Source organism: Salminus brasiliensis, chromosome 7 (genome assembly GCF_030463535.1).
Source record: "Salminus brasiliensis chromosome 7, fSalBra1.hap2, whole genome shotgun sequence".
NCBI classification, from domain to species: domain Eukaryota; kingdom Metazoa; phylum Chordata; class Actinopteri; order Characiformes; family Bryconidae; genus Salminus; species Salminus brasiliensis.
In genome coordinates, this window is record NC_132884.1 from 43,047,662 (window position 1) to 43,067,316 (window position 19,655).

The 19,655-nt window shown below is 44.5% G+C and overlaps 2 protein-coding genes across 2 annotated transcripts; both read left to right on the forward strand.

Annotated features, from left to right (window-relative positions):
• The first annotated feature begins 1,975 nt into the window (after positions 1-1,975).
• Positions 1,976-8,391, forward strand: LOC140559764 (uncharacterized). The gene is made up of 3 exons (XM_072683368.1): positions 1,976-3,047; positions 3,093-3,137; positions 8,276-8,391. Exons 1-3 carry the CDS (start codon positions 2,297-2,299, stop codon positions 8,389-8,391), a joined length of 912 nt encoding a protein of 303 aa, XP_072539469.1. The 5' UTR covers positions 1,976-2,296.
• Positions 7,266-17,771, forward strand: tomm34 (translocase of outer mitochondrial membrane 34). Its single transcript, XM_072684934.1, has 8 exons — positions 7,266-8,145; positions 8,450-8,589; positions 11,817-11,916; positions 13,071-13,223; positions 14,348-14,514; positions 15,464-15,605; positions 16,269-16,395; positions 17,128-17,771. Exons 2-8 carry the CDS (start codon positions 8,460-8,462, stop codon positions 17,227-17,229), a joined length of 921 nt encoding a protein of 306 aa, XP_072541035.1. The 5' UTR covers positions 7,266-8,145; positions 8,450-8,459; the 3' UTR covers positions 17,230-17,771.
• The last annotated feature ends 1,884 nt before the right edge of the window (positions 17,772-19,655 follow it).

Below are 19,655 nucleotides of genomic sequence, written 5' to 3' on the forward strand. Positions count from 1 at the left end.
TAGACAGACAGAACGATAGAGAGAAAGACAGTCAGGGAGAAAGATATACAGATGGAAAGACAGACAGGCTGAAAGACAGAAATATGAAAAGACAGACAGTTTGGAAAGGCAGAAAGACAGACAGGCAGAAAGACAGACAGGTTGAAAGACAGACGGGCTAAAAGACAGAAATATGGAAAGAAAGAAAGACAGACAGGTGGAAAGACAGACAGGTTGAAAGACAGAAAGATTAAAAGACAGACAGGCATAAAAATACAGATATATAAATATATACAGATGGAAAGACAGACAGGCTGAAAGACAGAAATATGGAGAGACAGACAGGTTGACAGACAGAAAGATGGAGAGACAGACAGGTTGAAAGACAGATAGATGAAAAGACAGGCAGTTTGGAAAAACAGACAGGCAGAAAGACAGACAGGCAGAAAGAAATACAGATGGAAAGACAGACAGGTTGACAGACAGAAAGATGAAAAGACAGACAGGTTGACAGACAGAAATATGGAGAGACAGACAGGTTGGAAAAACAGACAGGCAGAAAGACAGACAGATGGACAGACAGACAGGCTGAAATATAGCCTATATAAGCTTTTTAATACCCTTGATTTCAGAAGAAACATTAAATGAGCAGGTGTCCCAATACTTTTGTCCATGTAGTGTAGAATAACATATTTAATGTGACATTACTGTGGTGCACCACATTTATTTATTTATTTATTTATAAAATTATAATTTTCCATAACACTGTATCTATATATGAAAAGATAAAAGCATTTATTAAATTGAATATGTTGCAAAATAAAAACACATACAAAAGGAAATGACATATTTAAAACACATTATTCATGTCTAATTTGTCTGTTAAATAAAATTCTATATTAAAGTGGAAAGCTTATTTTATTAATGCAAATGAACGGAATACAAGTTCATCACAAATCCCCCCAAACTGAGGGGGGCGCTGTATCACTAATCAGTCTGGTGAATCCATACAAACTCTATTAAAATCAGCTTTCCCACCTGAACACATCAGGATGCGTCCAAATAAATATGGTATAAATAGTTTCTGTATATCAGTCATATGAACTGAGACTGGAATGTAATGTTATGTAACGTCATTTCAGAGACATTACATTCCAGACCAGGAGGAAGAAACCGTGAGAGGAACTAAGACTCAAAAGAGGAACCCGTCCTCCTCCGGTCAACACCGGATAGAAAAACTGTCCACTGTGCAGAGCAAGAGTCTGTGGGGGGGGTCAGTCTGAAGGGGGAGCTGCTGGTGGGCTTCTCTGGCTCAGCCGGAGGGTGAACGACACCTGCAGACAACTCCATGATGGTGGGATGGTCTGGAGAGCAGCAGCAGCAGCAGGATCAACTCCCAGCCAGCGCTGATCTCCCAACAGATAGAAAGACAGACAGGCAGAAAGACAAGAGAGTTGGAAAGACAGAAAGACAGAAAGATAGACAGATTGAAAGACAGAAAGATGGAAAGACAGAAAGATGGAAAGAACGGCTGGCAGACAGACAGGCTGAAAGACAGACAGAGAGAAAGATAGACAGATGGAAAGACAGAAAGATGGAAAGAACGGCTGGCAGACAGACAGGCTGAAAGACAGACAGATGGAAAGACAGAAAGATGGAAAGAACGGCTGGCAGACAGACAGGCTGAAAGACAGACAGAGAGAAAGACAGAAAGATGGAAAGACAGAAAGATGGAAAGAACGGCTGGCAGACAGACAGGCTGAAAGACAGACAGAGAGAGAGATAGACAGATGGAAAAACAGGCAGAAAAACAAGAGAGTTGGAAAGAGACAGTTGAAAAGACAGACAGATGGAAAGGCAGACAGGCAGATAGATAGACAGATTGAAAGATAGACAGATGGAAAGACAGAAAGATGGAAAGAACGGCTGGCAGACAGACAGGCTGAAAGACAGACAGAGAGAAAGACAGACTGATGGAAAGACAGTTTGGAAAGGCAAAAAAACAGACAAGCAAAAAGACAGGCATGCAGAAAGATGAAAAGACAGACAGGCTGAAAGACAGACATTTTGGAAAGACAGACAGATGGACAGACAGGCAGGCAGAAAGATCGACAGATAGCAAGACAGACAGACAAAAGCATAGACAGACCGTTTGGAAAGACAGACAAGCAAAACAATAAACAGATGGAACCAGTTCGGAAAGACAGGCTGAAAGACAGACAGATGCAAATACAGACAGGCAGACAGATAGAAAGACCAGCAGGCAGACAGACAGGCTAAAAGGTAAAGGTGTGTGTATTTGTCTCTGTACAGGGAAATGTGTCCTCCCTGCTCTCAGGTCCTCTCCACAGACCAGCACCCAACACCTCCACCCTGCCCTCAGGTCCTCTCCACAGATCAACACCCAACACCTCCACCCTGCCCTCAGGTCCTCTCCACAGATCAACACCCAACACCTCCACCCTGCTCTCAGGTCCTCTCCACAGATCAACACCTCCACCCTGCTCTCAGGTCCTCTCCACAGATCAACACCCAACACCTCCACCCTGCTCTCAGGTCCTCTCCACAGATCAACACCTCCACCCTGCTCTCAGGTCCTCTCCACAGATCAACACCCAACACCTCCACCCTGCTCTCAGGTCCTCTCCACAGATCAACACCTCCACCCTGCTCTCAGGTCCTCTCCACAGATCAACACCCAACACCTCCACCCTGCTCTCAGGTCCTCTCCACAGATCAACACCTCCACCCTGCTCTCAGGTCCTCTCCACAGATCAACACCCAACACCTCCACCCTGCTCTCAGGTCCTCTCCACAGATCAACACCCAACACCTCCACCCTGCTCTCAGGTCCTCTCCACAGATCAACACCCAACACCTCCACCCTGCTCTCAGGTCCTCTCCACAGACCAGCACCCAACACCTCCACCCTGCCCTCAGGTCCTCTCCACAGATCAACACCCAACACCTCCACCCTGCTCTCAGGTCCTCTCCACAGATCAACACCTCCACCCTGCTCTCAGGTCCTCTCCACAGATCAACACCCAACACCTCCACCCTGCTCTCAGGTCCTCTCCACAGACCAGCACCCAACACCTCCTCCCTGCTCTCAGGTCCTCTCCACAGACCAGCACCCAACACCTCCACCCTGCTCTCAGGTCCTCTCCACAGACCAGCACCCAACACCTCCACCCTGCCCTCAGCTCCTCTCCACAGACCAACACCCAACACCTCCACCCTGCCCTCAGGTCCTCTCCACAGACCAGCACCCAACACCTCCACCCTGCTCTCAGGTCCTCTCCACAGACCAGCACCCAACACCTCCACCCTGCCCTCAGGTCCTCTCCACAGACCAACACCCAACACCTCCACCCTGCTCTCAGGTCCTCTCCACAGACCAGCACCCAACACCTCCACCCTGCCCTCAGGTCCTCTCCACAGATCAACACCCAACACCTCCACCCTGCCCTCAGGTCCTCTCCACAGATCAACACCCAACACCTCCACCCTGCTCTCAGGTCCTCTCCACAGATCAACACCTCCACCCTGCTCTCAGGTCCTCTCCACAGATCAACACCCAACACCTCCACCCTGCTCTCAGGTCCTCTCCACAGACCAACACCCAACACCTCCACCCTGCTCTCAGGTCCTCTCCACAGATCAACACCCAACACCTCCACCCTGCTCTCAGGTCCTCTCCACAGATCAACACCCAACACCTCCACCCTGCTCTCAGGTCCTCTCCACAGACCAGCACCCAACACCTCCACCCTGCTCTCAGGTCCTCTCCACAGACCAGCACCCAACACCTCCACCCTGCTCTCAGGTCCTCTCCACAGACCAACACCCAACACCTCCACCCTGCTCTCAGGTCCTCTCCACAGACCAACACCCAACACCTCCACCCTGCTCTCAGGTCCTCTCCACAGATCAACACCCAACACCTCCACCCTGCTCTCAGGTCCTCTCCACAGATCAACACCCAACACCTCCACCCTGCTCTCAGGTCCTCTCCACAGACCAGCACCCAACACCTCCACCCTGCTCTCAGGTCCTCTCCACAGATCAACACCCAACACCTCCACCCTGCTCTCAGGTCCTCTCCACAGACCAACACCCAACACCTCCACCCTGCTCTCAGGTCCTCTCCACAGACCAGCACCCAACACCTCCACCCTGCTCTCAGGTCCTCTCCACAGACCAGCACCCAACACCTCCACCCTGCTCTCAGGTCCTCTCCACAGACCAACACCCAACACCTCCACCCTGCTCTCAGGTCCTCTCCACAGACCAACACCCAACACCTCCACCCTGCTCTCAGGTCCTCTCCACAGATCAACACCCAACACCTCCACCCTGCTCTCAGGTCCTCTCCACAGATCAACACCCAACACCTCCACCCTGCTCTCAGGTCCTCTCCACAGATCAACACCCAACACCTCCACCCTGCTCTCAGGTCCTCTCCACAGACCAGCACCCAACACCTCCACCCTGCTCTCAGGTCCTCTCCACAGATCAACACCCAACACCTCCACCCTGCTCTCAGGTCCTCTCCACAGACCAGCACCCAACACCTCCACCCTGCTCTCAGGTCCTCTCCACAGATCAACACCCAACACCTCCACCCTGCTCTCAGGTCCTCTCCACAGATCAACACCCAACACCTCCACCCTGCTCTCAGGTCCTCTCCACAGACCAGCACCCAACACCTCCACCCTGCTCTCAGGTCCTCTCCACAGATCAACACCCAACACCTCCACCCTGCTCTCAGGTCCTCTCCACAGACCAACACCCAACACCTCCACCCTGCTCTCAGGTCCTCTCCACAGACCAGCACCCAACACCTCCACCCTGCTCTCAGGTCCTCTCCACAGACCAGCACCCAACACCTCCACCCTGCTCTCAGGTCCTCTCCACAGACCAACACCCAACACCTCCACCCTGCTCTCAGGTCCTCTCCACAGACCAACACCCAACACCTCCACCCTGCTCTCAGGTCCTCTCCACAGATCAACACCCAACACCTCCACCCTGCTCTCAGGTCCTCTCCACAGATCAACACCCAACACCTCCACCCTGCTCTCAGGTCCTCTCCACAGATCAACACCCAACACCTCCACCCTGCTCTCAGGTCCTCTCCACAGACCAGCACCCAACACCTCCACCCTGCTCTCAGGTCCTCTCCACAGATCAACACCCAACACCTCCACCCTGCTCTCAGGTCCTCTCCACAGATCAACACCCAACACCTCCACCCTGCTCTCAGGTCCTCTCCACAGATCAACACCCAACACCTCCACCCTGCTCTCAGGTCCTCTCCACAGACCAGCACCCAACACCTCCACCCTGCTCTCAGGTCCTCTTCACAGACCAACACCCAACACCTCCACCCTGCTCTCAGGTCCTCTCCACAGACCAACACCCAACACCTCCACCCTGCTCTCAGGTCCTCTCCACAGATCAACACCCAACACCTCCACCCTGCTCTCAGGTCCTCTCCACAGATCAACACCCAACACCTCCACCCTGCTCTCAGGTCCTCTCCACAGATCAACACCCAACACCTCCACCCTGCTCTCAGGTCCTCTCCACAGACCAGCACCCAACACCTCCACCCTGCTCTCAGGTCCTCTCCACAGATCAACACCCAACACCTCCACCCTGCTCTCAGGTCCTCTCCACAGACCAGCACCCAACACCTCCACCCTGCTCTCAGGTCCTCTCCACAGATCAACACCCAACACCTCCACCCTGCTCTCAGGTCCTCTCCACAGATCAACACCCAACACCTCCACCCTGCTCTCAGGTCCTCTCCACAGACCAGCACCCAACACCTCCACCCTGCTCTCAGGTCCTCTCCACAGATCAACACCCAACACCTCCACCCTGCTCTCAGGTCCTCTCCACAGATCAACACCCAACACCTCCACCCTGCTCTCAGGTCCTCTCCACAGACCAGCACCCAACACCTCCACCCTGCTCTCAGGTCCTCTCCACAGACCAGCACCCAACACCTCCACCCTGCTCAACAGCCAATCAGCACTCAGTGCTTCTGTATGTAGTAAAGGTCCTAAATGAAAGAGAAGTCCACTCAGCCTCCTGCAGTGAGGACTCGGGCGCCCTCTAGCGGTTCTAGCCCTGTCTCTCCTAACTGAGTAAATTGGGGGAAAATCATTAGTCTCTTCACCACTGGACTCCAAATCTGAAGAGCTGAGCCGGATAAGGAGCTAACTGTGACGCCCTGCAGGACATCGGTGTGATCAGTATGTGTGAAGATGAGAATGTATGGAGCCCCTCTGACGAACTCAATAAAATTAAGTCGTGGCCACAACTTATTAAAGCGTGAGAACAAGATCCTAAGTCGTGGCCACGACAAGACAAGATTTTGTTCCCACACTTTACTAAGTCATGGCCACAACTTAATGAACTTGTCACCATGACTTGGTAAGGTACAAATCTTGTCCCTGCTGGTGAGATCCCACATATATAAATTTAAGTTGTGGCCACAACTTAATTATTTAATTCATAAATTATCTTTAAAAGGTTTTAAATTGTGACCACGACTAAATGATCTTTTTTCCACACCTTGCTAAGTTGTGGCCACGACTTCCTAATATTACCCCCCTCCCCATATGGCACCTTGTACCTTGACTTAATTATCTCATTCTCATGCCTTACTAAGTGGTGGCCACAACTTAATTATCTCATTCTCATGCCTTACTAAGTGGTGGCCACAACTTAATTATTTAATTCCCATGACTACATTATCTTTTTTTCCCACACCTTACTAAGTCATGGCCACAACTAAATTATTTCATTCCCATGCCTTACTAAGTGGTGGCCATGACTTATTTATTTTGTTCCTACACCTAAATCATCTTTAAATAATCTTTAGATAGTTTAAATGTTTTAAAACTGTGACCACAACCAAATGATATAGTTTTTTTCATGCCTTACGAAGTCATGGCCACAACATAATTATCTTGTTCCCATGCTTTACTAAGTTGTGGCCACGACTTAATTTTTGTGGGATGGCACCAACGAGGATCCGTAAAAAAAAAAAAAATAGAATGCATCACCTCAATCAGTCAAAAATTGAGTATATATATATATATATATAAATAAAATAAAAAATAACTGGATTTGCAGAACTGAAGGTTGTAATTGGCCTAAATTTTGATAGCAAAATGACATGAATAAACAAATCTAATAAAATATTAAAATGTTTACTATTATGACTCCTTTTTTTACCTTAATAGTGCATGAAATTTTAAATCCACAACATATTGAAAAAATATTTGAGTAATTTAACACTAAAATATTATAAATAAATATTATAATTAATTATTATATTAAATATTATAATTCACCATCCCTGCCTTAATATTATTAATCTACGAAATTAAAAATTACTTAATTGTAATTTAATTTAATTTTCAATTATTCATAGCCTTGTTAAAATTAAGGGGGAAGCCCTCATGCCCCGCTGGATTCCACCCTACTCCCCCAGCTCTGGAAATAGCAGCAGGGGAGTAACCCAATCTACCCTGCTCAGAAATGAAACTGAAATCGGACACCTAGGCTCGATCTCCAATGGCGGCCTCCTCCCTACATAGTGCACTTCGGCAAACATGAAAACGTCTTCTCTACCTAAGTAGTGCACTACGTTTTAAACTCGGAGTAACAGGCATCGCTATATTGGACTCGAGGTTCGTAGTTAGCGCGCAGGGCTTCGTTAGTACACGATCTACATAGCACACTACGTAGGGAGTAAGGCGCAATTTGGGATTCAGCCCGACTCCACAGCTACGGAGCCGGTGAGCGGCAGCGTGTTACGCCGGGGACAGGCTGAGCTAGGTGGCTGTTTTTCTGGCGTTTTCTGGAAGGAACACGTCCGCTACGCCAGAGGGAGAAGCAGGGGTAGACGTAGTGGAGTGGAGGCATTAGGTTAAGGGTGGGTGGGTCGGCCGTCGGAGTCATTTAGATAGATAACTCGCCATCTAGACCCGTTTCCGAGAAGTTGAAGCTAGCTAGGTAGCTATAGCTAACCGGCACGCAGCACAAAAGACGGGGCTGGAGTTTTTAGGTGTTAGTTAGAGCTAAAACTTACTTTTTAGCGTTTAACTCTTAGTATTTACACCTTAGTCCTTTTCAGAAGAGTTTAAGGTAAGAAACTATGATAATATATGCTTAATTATTGTTGTTTATTCGGTTAAGATGTTCATATCCTTCCAGTTAGTCGAAGTTGCGAATCCTGTTCCAGAGAGTCTGAATCCGCTCCGGGATTTTGTTCCAGCTGCCTGGATGGCTCTGCTGCAGCTCCGCTGCAGCAGAGCCATCCAGGCAGCTGGAACAAAATCCCGGAGCGGATTCAGACTCTCTGGAACAGGATCGGCCACCTCTGCCCGTTAGGTAGCGTTAGCTCCCTAGCTAATGTTTTCCAATTTACCTGTATTTGTGTCCGTGTTAGTGAGCCAAAAATGCCCCAGAAGCGGCGCTCCCAGTCCTGGGCAGAGCTGAAGCAAGCCGGGAACGAGTGCTTCAAGACCGGGCAGTATGGGGAGGCTGTGTCCCGGTACAGCCAGGCCATCAACGCGCTAGAAAAGTCAGGTAAGAGGAGGCTGACCGATACTGGCGACAATATCGACGATACGATATTTCCGAATTGCAGATCAGTATGATCGGTACATTTTGCTGATTTAATTAATTGCTGCTGAATTTGGGGGGAAATGCCACTATGGACTAATGCAGTAGCACGGTACAGGCGATACACTATATGGACAAAAGTATTGGGACGCCAAAAAAAAAAAAAATCAATCAGCTCCGGCTGGCACCAGCGCTGCTGGCTGACCGATACTGGCAACAATATCGACGATACGATATTTTTAACAATTGCAGATCAGTATGATCGGTACATTTTGCTGATTTAATTAATTGCTGCTGAATTTGGGGGGAAATGCCACTATGGACTAATGCAGTAGCACGGTACAGGCGATACACTATATGGACAAAAGTAAAAAAATCTGCTTTCGTTGAGTAACTGTCTCTACTGTCCAGGGAAGAAGACTTTCTACTAGGTTTTGGAGGAGATGTGAGGATTTGATTGCAGTTAGTGAGGTCAGATAGATGTTGGATAGATGATCACCACCCCACATCATTATTACCATAATCCACAACTCATCCTAAAAGTACTGGATGGAGCACCACCACCACCACCATCATTCCAGAGAACACAGCTCTTCCACTGCTCCACAGCTCCTCAATGCTGGGGGGCTTTATACCCCTCTACTAGCCCACGCCTGGCATTATTAGGCAGCATGGAGCCAATAGGAGTCCTATTCTATTGGCAGTATTTTTTTCTCTACAAAGACTAGACAAGCTGGCTGCATGTGTGCATTTGCACATCTGTGTCAGCAGTGGGTGCAGCTTAACGTAGCTAAATGCATTCATTAGAAGGGGTGTCCACAAGTATTTGGACATTAGACCTTTAAGCTTACACCTGGTCACTTCATGTGTGAGTTTGGGCTGGACCAGAGGGGCCCAGTCTTATCCACAGAGGGTGTGGAGCGCTGGCACGGCTGCAAGTTTTCACACTGTTTATTTAATCAGTTTAAACCCTTGATAAGTTATGAGGCGTGTCCTGCGTCGGTGGAATGAACACTTTTTATTGCAGCCACGTCTTTTATGGGTAAGCCTGAGCACATCTGGTCCAGAGTGGACAATTCTTCACAGTTAGAGACCCTTCATTGTGTTATCGGGGAATAATGATTATAATAATAATAAGTTGTTGAGTCACAGTCAGGCAGTCAGCCTTTATTTAAACTCTAAGGTACGTTAAGGTGGCCTGCATTTTCTGTATAGCCGAGCTTTTACTAAGAACAGGAGTTGAAATAAGAAATTACAAAAATATTAAATTAGTAAAATCCAGTAAAATCTAAAAGTAAAGTCGAAATGAATCAAATCAAATATCAGAGTCAGGTTAAATAAACCAGTGAAATTGAATGAATATAAAATTGAAAATTGGGTAAAATAAGATAAAAATGAAGATAAATATTCTATTAAAAAGAATAAAAATTAGAGTAAAGTTTAGAAATAAAAGCTAAAATGAACCAGTTAAATAAGATTAAAAATATACCTCACTGCCTGGAGGTGGTTAAAATGATCAGGCAACACCAACAAAAGGTTCCTGGAGTGAAATCCAGCTTATTTATGTATTTATTTATTTATTTATTTATTTATTTTTTGGTAGGGTAGTGTAGTGATGTACGATGGCATGTGACTAGTGAGCACTAGTGTAGTTAAATGAATGGTCTCTGTCTTGATCTCTGCCTCTGCATCTATTGTCTCGTTTTGGCCTCATTTGGAAGCAGTCTTGTCTCTCTCTCTCTCTCTGGGTGAGGTGGACTCTCAAACTGTTGTCGAGTCCAGCAGTCCATCCAGTCCAGTGGGTGCAGTCAAGTTTAAGGGTGAACAAGTGAAGGTGCTGAACAGCTCAGCAGACCAAAGGCGACCGTGGTCTCAGCCTTGACTCGGACTGGGCTCTAGACTACCACACTACTGAGCGCTTTGTGTTTATGTGCTGAAGTGTTTCACATTACTCCCCTCTACCCCAGGTCAGATCCTCAGCTCGGGACCAGTGTTATTTGTTAACTCGTTCTCAGTCAGTAATACAGGGTCAGAAATTACATCAGGGGTCTCATATCTCACACACTTAGAGTTTAGTTTCCTAGAAACGGTGAATCTCAACTTACCTGCTGACTCGAATTACCTCACTTTCCCTCACCACACACTGAGCCAGGACTGTGTAGATACTGCCGGAGCTAACCCAGGCTCACACACGGGCTCGTTTTAGATATACTGCATATTTATAATCCGCTGCCCAAGGTGGTGCAGAAAAGGAGCCTAAAAATATAAGTATCATAAAACAACCTGGAAAATATTAGAAAAGAAAAGAGCTGAGAGATGGAGGGAAATCTGGGAGTAATAAGGCGATGGATAACTAATGATTATTTGATGGCAGCTACATTTGTATTAAAATATTGGCTGTGTGTATTTGCAGCCCTAATAATAATAATAAATAAAAAAAAATCATATATATGTGTGTGTATGTGTGTGTGTATATATATATATATATATATATATATATATATATATATATATATATATATATATATATATATATATATATATATATGTGTGTGTGTATATGTATGTGATCTCATTGCTTGTTTATTGATTAGTATATTATGATTATGATCAGAGCAGTTAAACAGTATAGATGGTTCAGCGACTTTTATCAATAATGTTTAAATAGTTCTGATCAGAGGAGGACGGGTTGGGTCCCCCTTGTGAGTCTTGGTTCCTCCCAAGGTTTCTTCCTCCAGCTCTGAGGGAGGTTCTCCTTGCCACTGTCGCCATTGGCTGCTCACTGGGGGTCTTGAATCCTTTATATCTTCCTATGCTATTGTCTTTTACTAATTACTAATTATGTAAAGCTGCTTTGTGACGACAACACTGTAAAAAGCTCTACAAATAAATTTGACTTGACTGTTGTGCAGAAAGTCATTAGAAATGCAACTGATGTTTTATTTTAAACCTTAAAACATCTTTAGATCTTTAGTTCCACTTGTGAATGAACAGAATTGTCATTATTGGATTTTTTTGACACCTAAGTTCTTAAAACAAAGGTTTCAGTCAAGCAAACATATAAAATCTTGTTTGTGGTTCAGAATTCAACCGAACTCCTTTATTCTGTGAAGTCTGGAAGCATGATGTCTAAGATGTTCTAGGGTGGATGAAAGATGAGCTGTAACCTGTTGTGTCAATTCTGTCTACAGGTCAGAAGAGTCCAGAGGATCTGGGGATTCTGTACTCCAATCGAGCTGCCAGTTACTTGAAGGATGGAAACTGCAGTGAATGCATTAAGGATTGCTCAGCGTGAGTTCCTCATAATTACAGCTGGATCAGATACGCCGCTGACCGCTGATGTTGACTCATTGTGTGATCTCCAGTCAAAAGAAAGTTTTAAGTCAAATCAAGTGTATTAATAATGCTCTTTTTAAACTGGTGTTTTCACAAAGAAGCTTTACAGAATCAGTAAGAGGACAGGATATCAACAAGACATGGAAACCTAAGACCCTCAGTGAGCAACCAAAGACCACAGTGAATGGGACAAACTCCCTCAGAGACTCATATGGGGTCCCATCCTCCTCTGATCAGAACTATTTATAAATCATTGATAAAAATGGAAGTATAATTAGTATAATCATAGTAGTGATGGTCAGAGTAATGATTATTAATGGTGGTGGTAATACTAACAGTGGCAGATGAGAGTCCATGTGAATTTTAACATGGTCATCAGGCATCCATCCATCCATCCATCCATCCCAGTTAAAAAGAATAAGGAATGAAGCAGACAATGCTGAATAAATATGTGCATACAGTAATAATACTAATAATAATAATGTCATTTGTAATTTGTAATAAATGTCACTTGCATTTATAACAGGTCAGGAACATCAAAAGGTAACCCCTAAATTAACTCCATAATATACGCAATGATCAATGAATAGAAGATAAGAGAAAATAATTTTGTCTATTTCAATTTAAGGTCATTTAAAAATATATTTTAGTCTTCAGTTCATTAAATACACAAGGATGTACTATTTGCCACCTCACTTTACAAAGAAAAAACAATTCAGTTCAAAGTTTGGCCGCTTAATAAGGTTTCATTATCTTATGTATTCATTAAAAATGTCAGAACACCTACGAACCTTGTCCTGAAGGCGCCCTGCCCTGCAGGTTTTGGTGTTTCCCTGCTCCCAGCACACCTCATTCAACGAATCAGCTCATTAACAGGCTCTTTTAGAATTGCCAGGCTGTGTTAAAGCAGGGAGTCCACTAAAATGTGCAGGGCAGGGTGTCTCCAGGACTGGGGTGTGAGCGGCGCTGTCCGAGAGCAACAGAAAGTCAGTTATATTGAAGTGAATTATAGTAAAGTGGGACTGACGTCTGATTGTCTGAATGCTGTGCAGCTCGTGGATGTGTGGAGAAGCTCGTGGTAGCACACTGATGAGGTTTTGTGCTCACAGGTCTCTGGAGCTGGTCCCGTTTGGGATTAAGTCCTTGCTTCGCCGTGCTGCAGCTTATGAGGCCATCGAGAGATACAGACAAGCCTACGTTGACTATAAAACAGTTTTACAGATAGACTGCAACTTACCTGCAGCTCACGATGGCACCAACAGGTAGGTGCTGGTATGGAGTTAAAATGTGGTGTTTGAGAAGGAAAATAGTGGTAACTGTGCTGTTTAAATAAAGCGAATGTCACCAGTATCGGAAAACTGAGCAACTGAAGATTTTATTACTAAAAGCATGATTAAAGCCATGCTTAACTCCATTTAAATGATTCAGAATTTGTTTATATTACTTATTTATTTACCAAGCAACCAACTATTGTCATTATAGATATAGTACTGCAGTGAGAGAGTTCTACTGTAGAAGCTCCAGATCTCATCAGAACAGATAAAGCAGCTGAACATGAATCCAGTAAAAAGGAGAAACAAGAGCTTCTCATTCTGAAGAAAGAAAGTAGTGAGATCTTGTCGGTGAGCTAGTCTGAAGAACAGAGCTCGGTTCCTCCAGGTTTCTCCTGGACGCCCCCCAGTCCAGCCAGCACAGCGTGGAGGATGTGTTCACCTCCATCATCATCATCATCATCAGCAGCAGCAGCTCACCTGATTTACCATCATTAAGCCCTGATTTACCACCAAACCAGGTGTTGATCTGAGGAGAACTCTAAATAACACTAGACTCCATGAGAGAGGAGAACTTTGGAGATGTTCTAATGATGAACACAGTGATGGAGAACCTCCACCACTCTGTAGGAGTGATATTATTAGTGTTTATTCCAATATCAGTATATAAACACTTACTGCCTGGATAAGCAGCGTTTACTGCTGTATATATTTATATTACCTTGGGATGTTTGTTGGACATTTTGCACACACCTACCCAGCCAACATGGTCATGTGGGGCTCACATGGGTGGAACTTGGTTTAGGTAGGTTCCAGGTAGGCGTGGGCTCTGAGTGGGTTTGTACATGTGTTGTTACTGGGACCCGGTTGGACTTCCCAAATGGGCCCTATTGTTACAACACCTTAATCTCACACTGGTCCCATTTATGTCCCGAATGCAGTGTGCAACCCAGATGTGGCCCATGTTTAATCCATCCTGGTCCCATCGCTGACGCTGGTGGGCATCCATATATGGCCCCACATGGGCATGTTCACTGGGTGACTGCAGGTAAACTGAAAGACCAGACACAGCAATGGTTAAAATACAGATTTGCCTTTTTTTATTTGTTTTGAAGAATGTCCAAAGCCCTGACAGACATGGATGGACCATCCTGGCGAGAGAAGCTCCCTCCAATCCCTACTGTTCCTCTGGCCGTGAAAGAGAAACTACTGCAAGCTACCAGCTCAACCCCCACAGCACAGCAGAATGGCGTAGTGGAAAACAGCAATCAAAGCAGTAAAAGTACGAACTGCTTCTGTTCTTACTACACCTGCTCCTCCAGTGCGTCCTCTGACATCAGGGGTATTAATAGGGAGTTAAGGCCCTCTTTGCGGCAGTAACAGCCTCTACTCTTCTGGGAAGATTTTACACCAGATGTTGGAACATAGTTCTGCTACTCCAACTCATCCCAAAAGTGGAGCTCCACCACCATCACTCCAGAGAACACAGTTCCTCCACTGCTCCACAGCTCCTCAATGCTGGGGGGGCTTTATACCCCTCTAGGCCACACCTGGCATTAGGCAGCATGGTGACCATAGTCTCAGATGCTCATCGCTGCTAAACTATATGGCCAAATGTTTGTGGACACCCCTTGTAATTAATGCATTCAGCTACTTTACGTTGCACCCATTGCTGACATGGATGTGCCAATGCACACACACACACAGCTTGTCTAGTCCTTATAGATAAATACTGCCAAAGAATAGAACTTTCTGGTGCAGATGAACATGGACCTATTGGCTCCATGCTGCCTAATAATGCCAGGCTGGGCTAGTAGAGGGGTATAAAGCCCCCCAGCATTGAGGAGCTGTGAAGCAGTGGAAGAACTGTGTTCTCTGGAATGATGGTGGAGGAGCTCCATCCAGTACTTTTAGGATGAGTTAGGGATAAGGCTCTCGTCACTGAATACAATCAAATCCTCACAGCAATGCTCCTTCAAAGTCTAGTAGAAAGTCATCTTCCCTGGACAGTAGAGACAGTTACTCCAACAGAAGCAGGATCAACTCTCTTTAATACCCTTAATTTCAGAAAAACCATGAATGAGCAGGTGTCCCAATACTTTTGTCCATTTAGCATAAATGCATCTGTGTCAGCAATGGGTGCTGAGTTTACGCTTGGGGCTGTCTGGATACTTTTGGATTGCATTATGAGTTGACTTAATGCCTTAATAATGTTTTGGATGAACTCTCAGCGGCCGGTGATGTTAAAAAGGCCAGGCTCCTGAAGGAGGAAGGCAACGCTTTCGTGAAGAAAGGGGAGCACAAGAAGGCACTTGAGAAGTACACACAGTCTCTCAGTCAAGACCCTTCAGAGGTCACGACTTACACAAACAGGTAAGCTTTCACTCTCTGTCTAAAAATCAGTGCCGATTAAAATCCTACATCGTCCTCAGCTCTGAAAACAGGGTTCAGACAGTGCAGCGTATTGCATTGCTGTATTGTGAGTAGGGGTGTATTCACACTAAACCTTCTTGGTATGGGGGTCACGGTTTGTTGCGTTCAGTCACACTGGTTTGTGCTATGCTGTTGAAAAGAGGGGGGTCCCCTAAAATAAACTTGTACAGAAAACCTGTACTTTAGCTTATTGCTGCGGAAGGGGATTCTTCAAGTTTTTGGTTTAAGGGTGTAAGTAGTTTTCCACATTTGGTTTTTCCAGTTTCCCCTAATAATAACTTTTGTTATAATAAATCATGATACTGGGGAATCTGTTGTGTGGTGTAGCTCACCTGAGGTCATATTTTAAGGTTTGCTAAGGACTAGATTTTAATTTTTTTTTTAAATATATATATATATATATATATATATATATATATATATATAAATAATTTTATCTTCTTCTAATTCTTAATATTATTGCTTTATCCTGCTTTAATCTCCCTGTAAACTCCATGTCAAAAGGTGCTCTCTCCAGGTGGGTAGATGGCGCTCTCTTCCCTTAATCACTCTTAAAAACAATCGTGTGTGTATGTGTGTGTGTGTCTCCCTCTCTACACCCAGGGCTCTGTGCTACCTGTCTCTGAAGATGTACAAAGAAGCTGTGCAGGACTGTGAAGAGGCACTGCGTCTGGACTCGGCTAACATCAAAGCCCTGTACAGGCGCGCACAGGCTTATAAGGAGCTCAAAGTAAGTCGTAGCACAGGAACCCTGTCCAGCACTTCTCAGTTTTGGGGTGGTGCGATCATTCGTTGTAGTTTCCCCAGACCTGGGACACACCAGTACTGCACTGCACTGTGTTCCCTCTGCTGAAAGCACGAGCAGTTGTCCCTCGCGTGGCATGGGTCAAGAACAGAAATGTGACTTTCATTGTTTGACAATAATAATCGGACACTTCACCTTTTAACAATCTGTGTTCACTACAGTGTTCTGTTGATTTAGCACTAATGCTAATACTTCAGCTGATGTTGGAAATTAGAAATACCAATTGTAGCACTTGTAAATATGCATGTGGGGAAACCTGTTGGCACCATGCTGCTATGCGTGGGCTAGAGGAGGGGTATAAAGCCCCCCAGCAGCATTGAGCAATGGAGGAACTGTGGAATGATTATGGTGGAGCTCCATCCAGTACTTTTTTTTGGATGAGGTGGGGTGGTGATCACCTGACTGCAATGCTGCAAAGAGACAGTTACTCCATCAAAAGCAGCTTAAACGTCTTTTAAAACCCTTGATTTCAGAAGAAACAGTGAGTGAGCAGGTGTCCCAATACTTTTGTGTGTATTTATTAGTGTCTGAGACCAGATATCAGTGGCCAACCATGACCATGGGGGGGGGGGGCTGAAACAGCTGAAAACAGCTGCTCTAGGTCTAGAATGGGGGAGCCACTGTTTGGATAATGATCTGCAATGATCTTCTTCCCAGGACAAGAGAGCCTGTGTGCAGGATCTCAACAGCTTGCTGAAGATCGAGCCAAATAACACAGTGGCACAGAAGCTCCTGCAGGAAGTCCAGAAGATGAAATAACCCTTTCTTCGTCATAAGGCTCCCACAGACATGAGGAATGCAATCCCTCGAGTGCCTCAAGTTAATCTGCCTCTTAGAACTGCGCCACCTCCTCAGACATGCACACTCGTGTTTATGGAGATGGATTGATTTCATAGAGTTAACCAGGCGACGTAATCTCATAATCTGGCCAAATATCATCAGTTACCTTCTTCATCCCATCCATCCCTCCCTCCATCTGTACTGGGTGCATTTCTGTCCTGGAAGCACATCAGCCAAGATGCACTTCCCTTCAGATATCATCGCAGTAGCAGAAGTAAAGCTGCACCCGCTTCGATTAAATGTATTTACTTGTTTAAAAAATTCTGGCTAGTCTTTACTGTATTGATTGGTTTGATCAGTGATTGGCTGTCTACTCTGTCTCAGTTCTATAATGCTTGCAGGATGTAAGGGTTTGTTATGCAGTGGATGTGGCTGTTGAATGCACTGCACTGATGTGTACTTTTATCAGGGTATAGAGGTTAAACTGTTTACTATTAAAGTCTGTTTTTGCTTAAAGTTAATCATTTTATATGCGTCAGCAATTGCCTCATTAATACCCCCCATTTAAACCGGGACGGATTCCCAAAAGTTTTTTCTCTGAACTTCATGCCTAAGAAAGAAAGACAAATTATATATCAAATATATTACATTTATATTATATTAAATTATACAATATTATATTATTATTATTACATACACACATATATTAAATTATTTATCCAAAATCTTAATTTTTCACTTAAAGATTTCTCATTTTCCTAACCTCAGAACAGCCTCTTTACAGTCTTATGCTGTAAAAGAACTGTTCAGAAGGTTTGGCTCATCTAAACTGATCAGCTCAATATCAGAATAATTGGTTGAATTACAGGATTAATGTCTATGTTCTTAAAATCCCCTTTACCTCATTTACTGCAAATATTCAAAAGCTCAGTTTGAGGCCCCAACTACACACATTCATATATATATTTTATTTTAGGAATAGAGTTTTTGTCTAGGGCTGGGCAATATGATGATATTTTATCGTATCGTGATGAATTTTATTGTGCTAGACTTAAGAAAAGCATATAGTGTATGGAGGATATGCTCCTTAAAGAACACTGATCAGCTGCACGTTTCACTACAGTCTGTGTCATTAGTCCGGTTTAACTGGACAAAGAGCAGCAGATTCTGAATAGAAATCACTGTAAACAGCGTGGGAGCGGATTTGAATAGTAGTTTTTAATAATCAGTGGTTTCTGATGCACTGCTGTATATCGTAGTTAATCTTGTGTGTCATGACAATGTCTTTAAATATCATGATATAATAATTTTACCATATCGCCCAGGCCTAGTTTAGTGTTTTGGCCTCCCGTCCACACGACAACTGAGCTCATTATTTGATGAACACACAGAGATTGAATTTTTTTGGAATACTCTGTTTTGAGTGGTGTGTGCCGATGGGACAACGGAGCCTAATGGAAATGCTGACGTCCCAGTGCATGCATGTTTCTGTCTGAAACTCAAATACTGTGTAGTCCCTATATGTTTAACTGTAGACATCATAAAACTACAACACCGACACACAGCTAGCTCGAGAGTTCACATTTTCACACACGAATAAAGGTAGGTACTGTTCTATTACAGACAAATTTTTTTTTATATATATATAACGGTAATTTCATGACTTGTGTAGTGCACTATGTAGGGAACAGTGTGTAATTTGGGATTAAACCGCTGTGTTTTCCTCCTCCTTGGTGTTTTGATGTCTCTCTTTATGAAGTACCCTCTCCCCATACAGGACTATCCTGCTCATGCAAGCGATTTCATCTCTGTGGGTGCGGATACGTGCGGATGGGGCCGGAGTCTGTTTTTCCTCCATTTTGCTCTCGGTCCCCTGCATGCATTTTATTCTAAAATTGGAAAATGAGAACTGTTAATGTTACAAAATGGCCTAAATAAGAAAGTGATGATCGTCCCCAAAAATATATAAATACAGCGGACTAAAAAGAATGAGGACTTAAGGTATTATATCAACATTCATTATCTTTTATCCAAAAACTACATACAGGTTTTTTTTCTTTTCTTTTTTTTTTTAAGGAAGGCTTTTGGGAATCCGGCCCCAGAATGTGTTATAAGTTAGGTGTGCATATAAAAGCTTAATTTATTTATTAGCAGATGATTGACAGTGACTGCCTGCGGTCTGATGCATACAAGAAGTTGCTACTGTATCTCATAACTCAATATTAGTAAATGCAGAAGCTTCAGTCATGCACATGCTGCTAGTGATGATCCGAACACATGCCACAACCATTAAAAGTGATTTTGAAAGAAATGGATATTACATTTTTACTGAGTATTTAAGTACTGAGTATTTATCATTCTGGAACACTCTCACTGAAATACAATAAAGGAAGCGTTCAGACTCC

Coding starts and splice junctions, on each gene's coding strand:
- tomm34 (XM_072684934.1), top strand. CDS start 8,460: ATGCCCCAGAAGCGGCGCTCCCAGTCCTGGGCAGAGCTGAAGCAAGCC. Junction 8,590..11,816: donor CAACGCGCTAGAAAAGTCAG/GTAAGAGGAGGC, acceptor TTCTGTCTACAG/GTCAGAAGAGTCCAGAGGAT. Junction 16,396..17,127: donor AGGCTTATAAGGAGCTCAAA/GTAAGTCGTAGC, acceptor TCTTCTTCCCAG/GACAAGAGAGCCTGTGTGCA.
- LOC140559764 (XM_072683368.1), top strand. CDS start 2,297: ATGTGTCCTCCCTGCTCTCAGGTCCTCTCCACAGACCAGCACCCAACA. Junction 3,048..3,092: donor CACCTCCACCCTGCTCTCAG/GTCCTCTCCACA, acceptor CCCTGCTCTCAG/GTCCTCTCCACAGACCAGCA. Junction 3,138..8,275: donor CACCTCCACCCTGCTCTCAG/GTCCTCTCCACA, acceptor ATTTTGTTCCAG/CTGCCTGGATGGCTCTGCTG.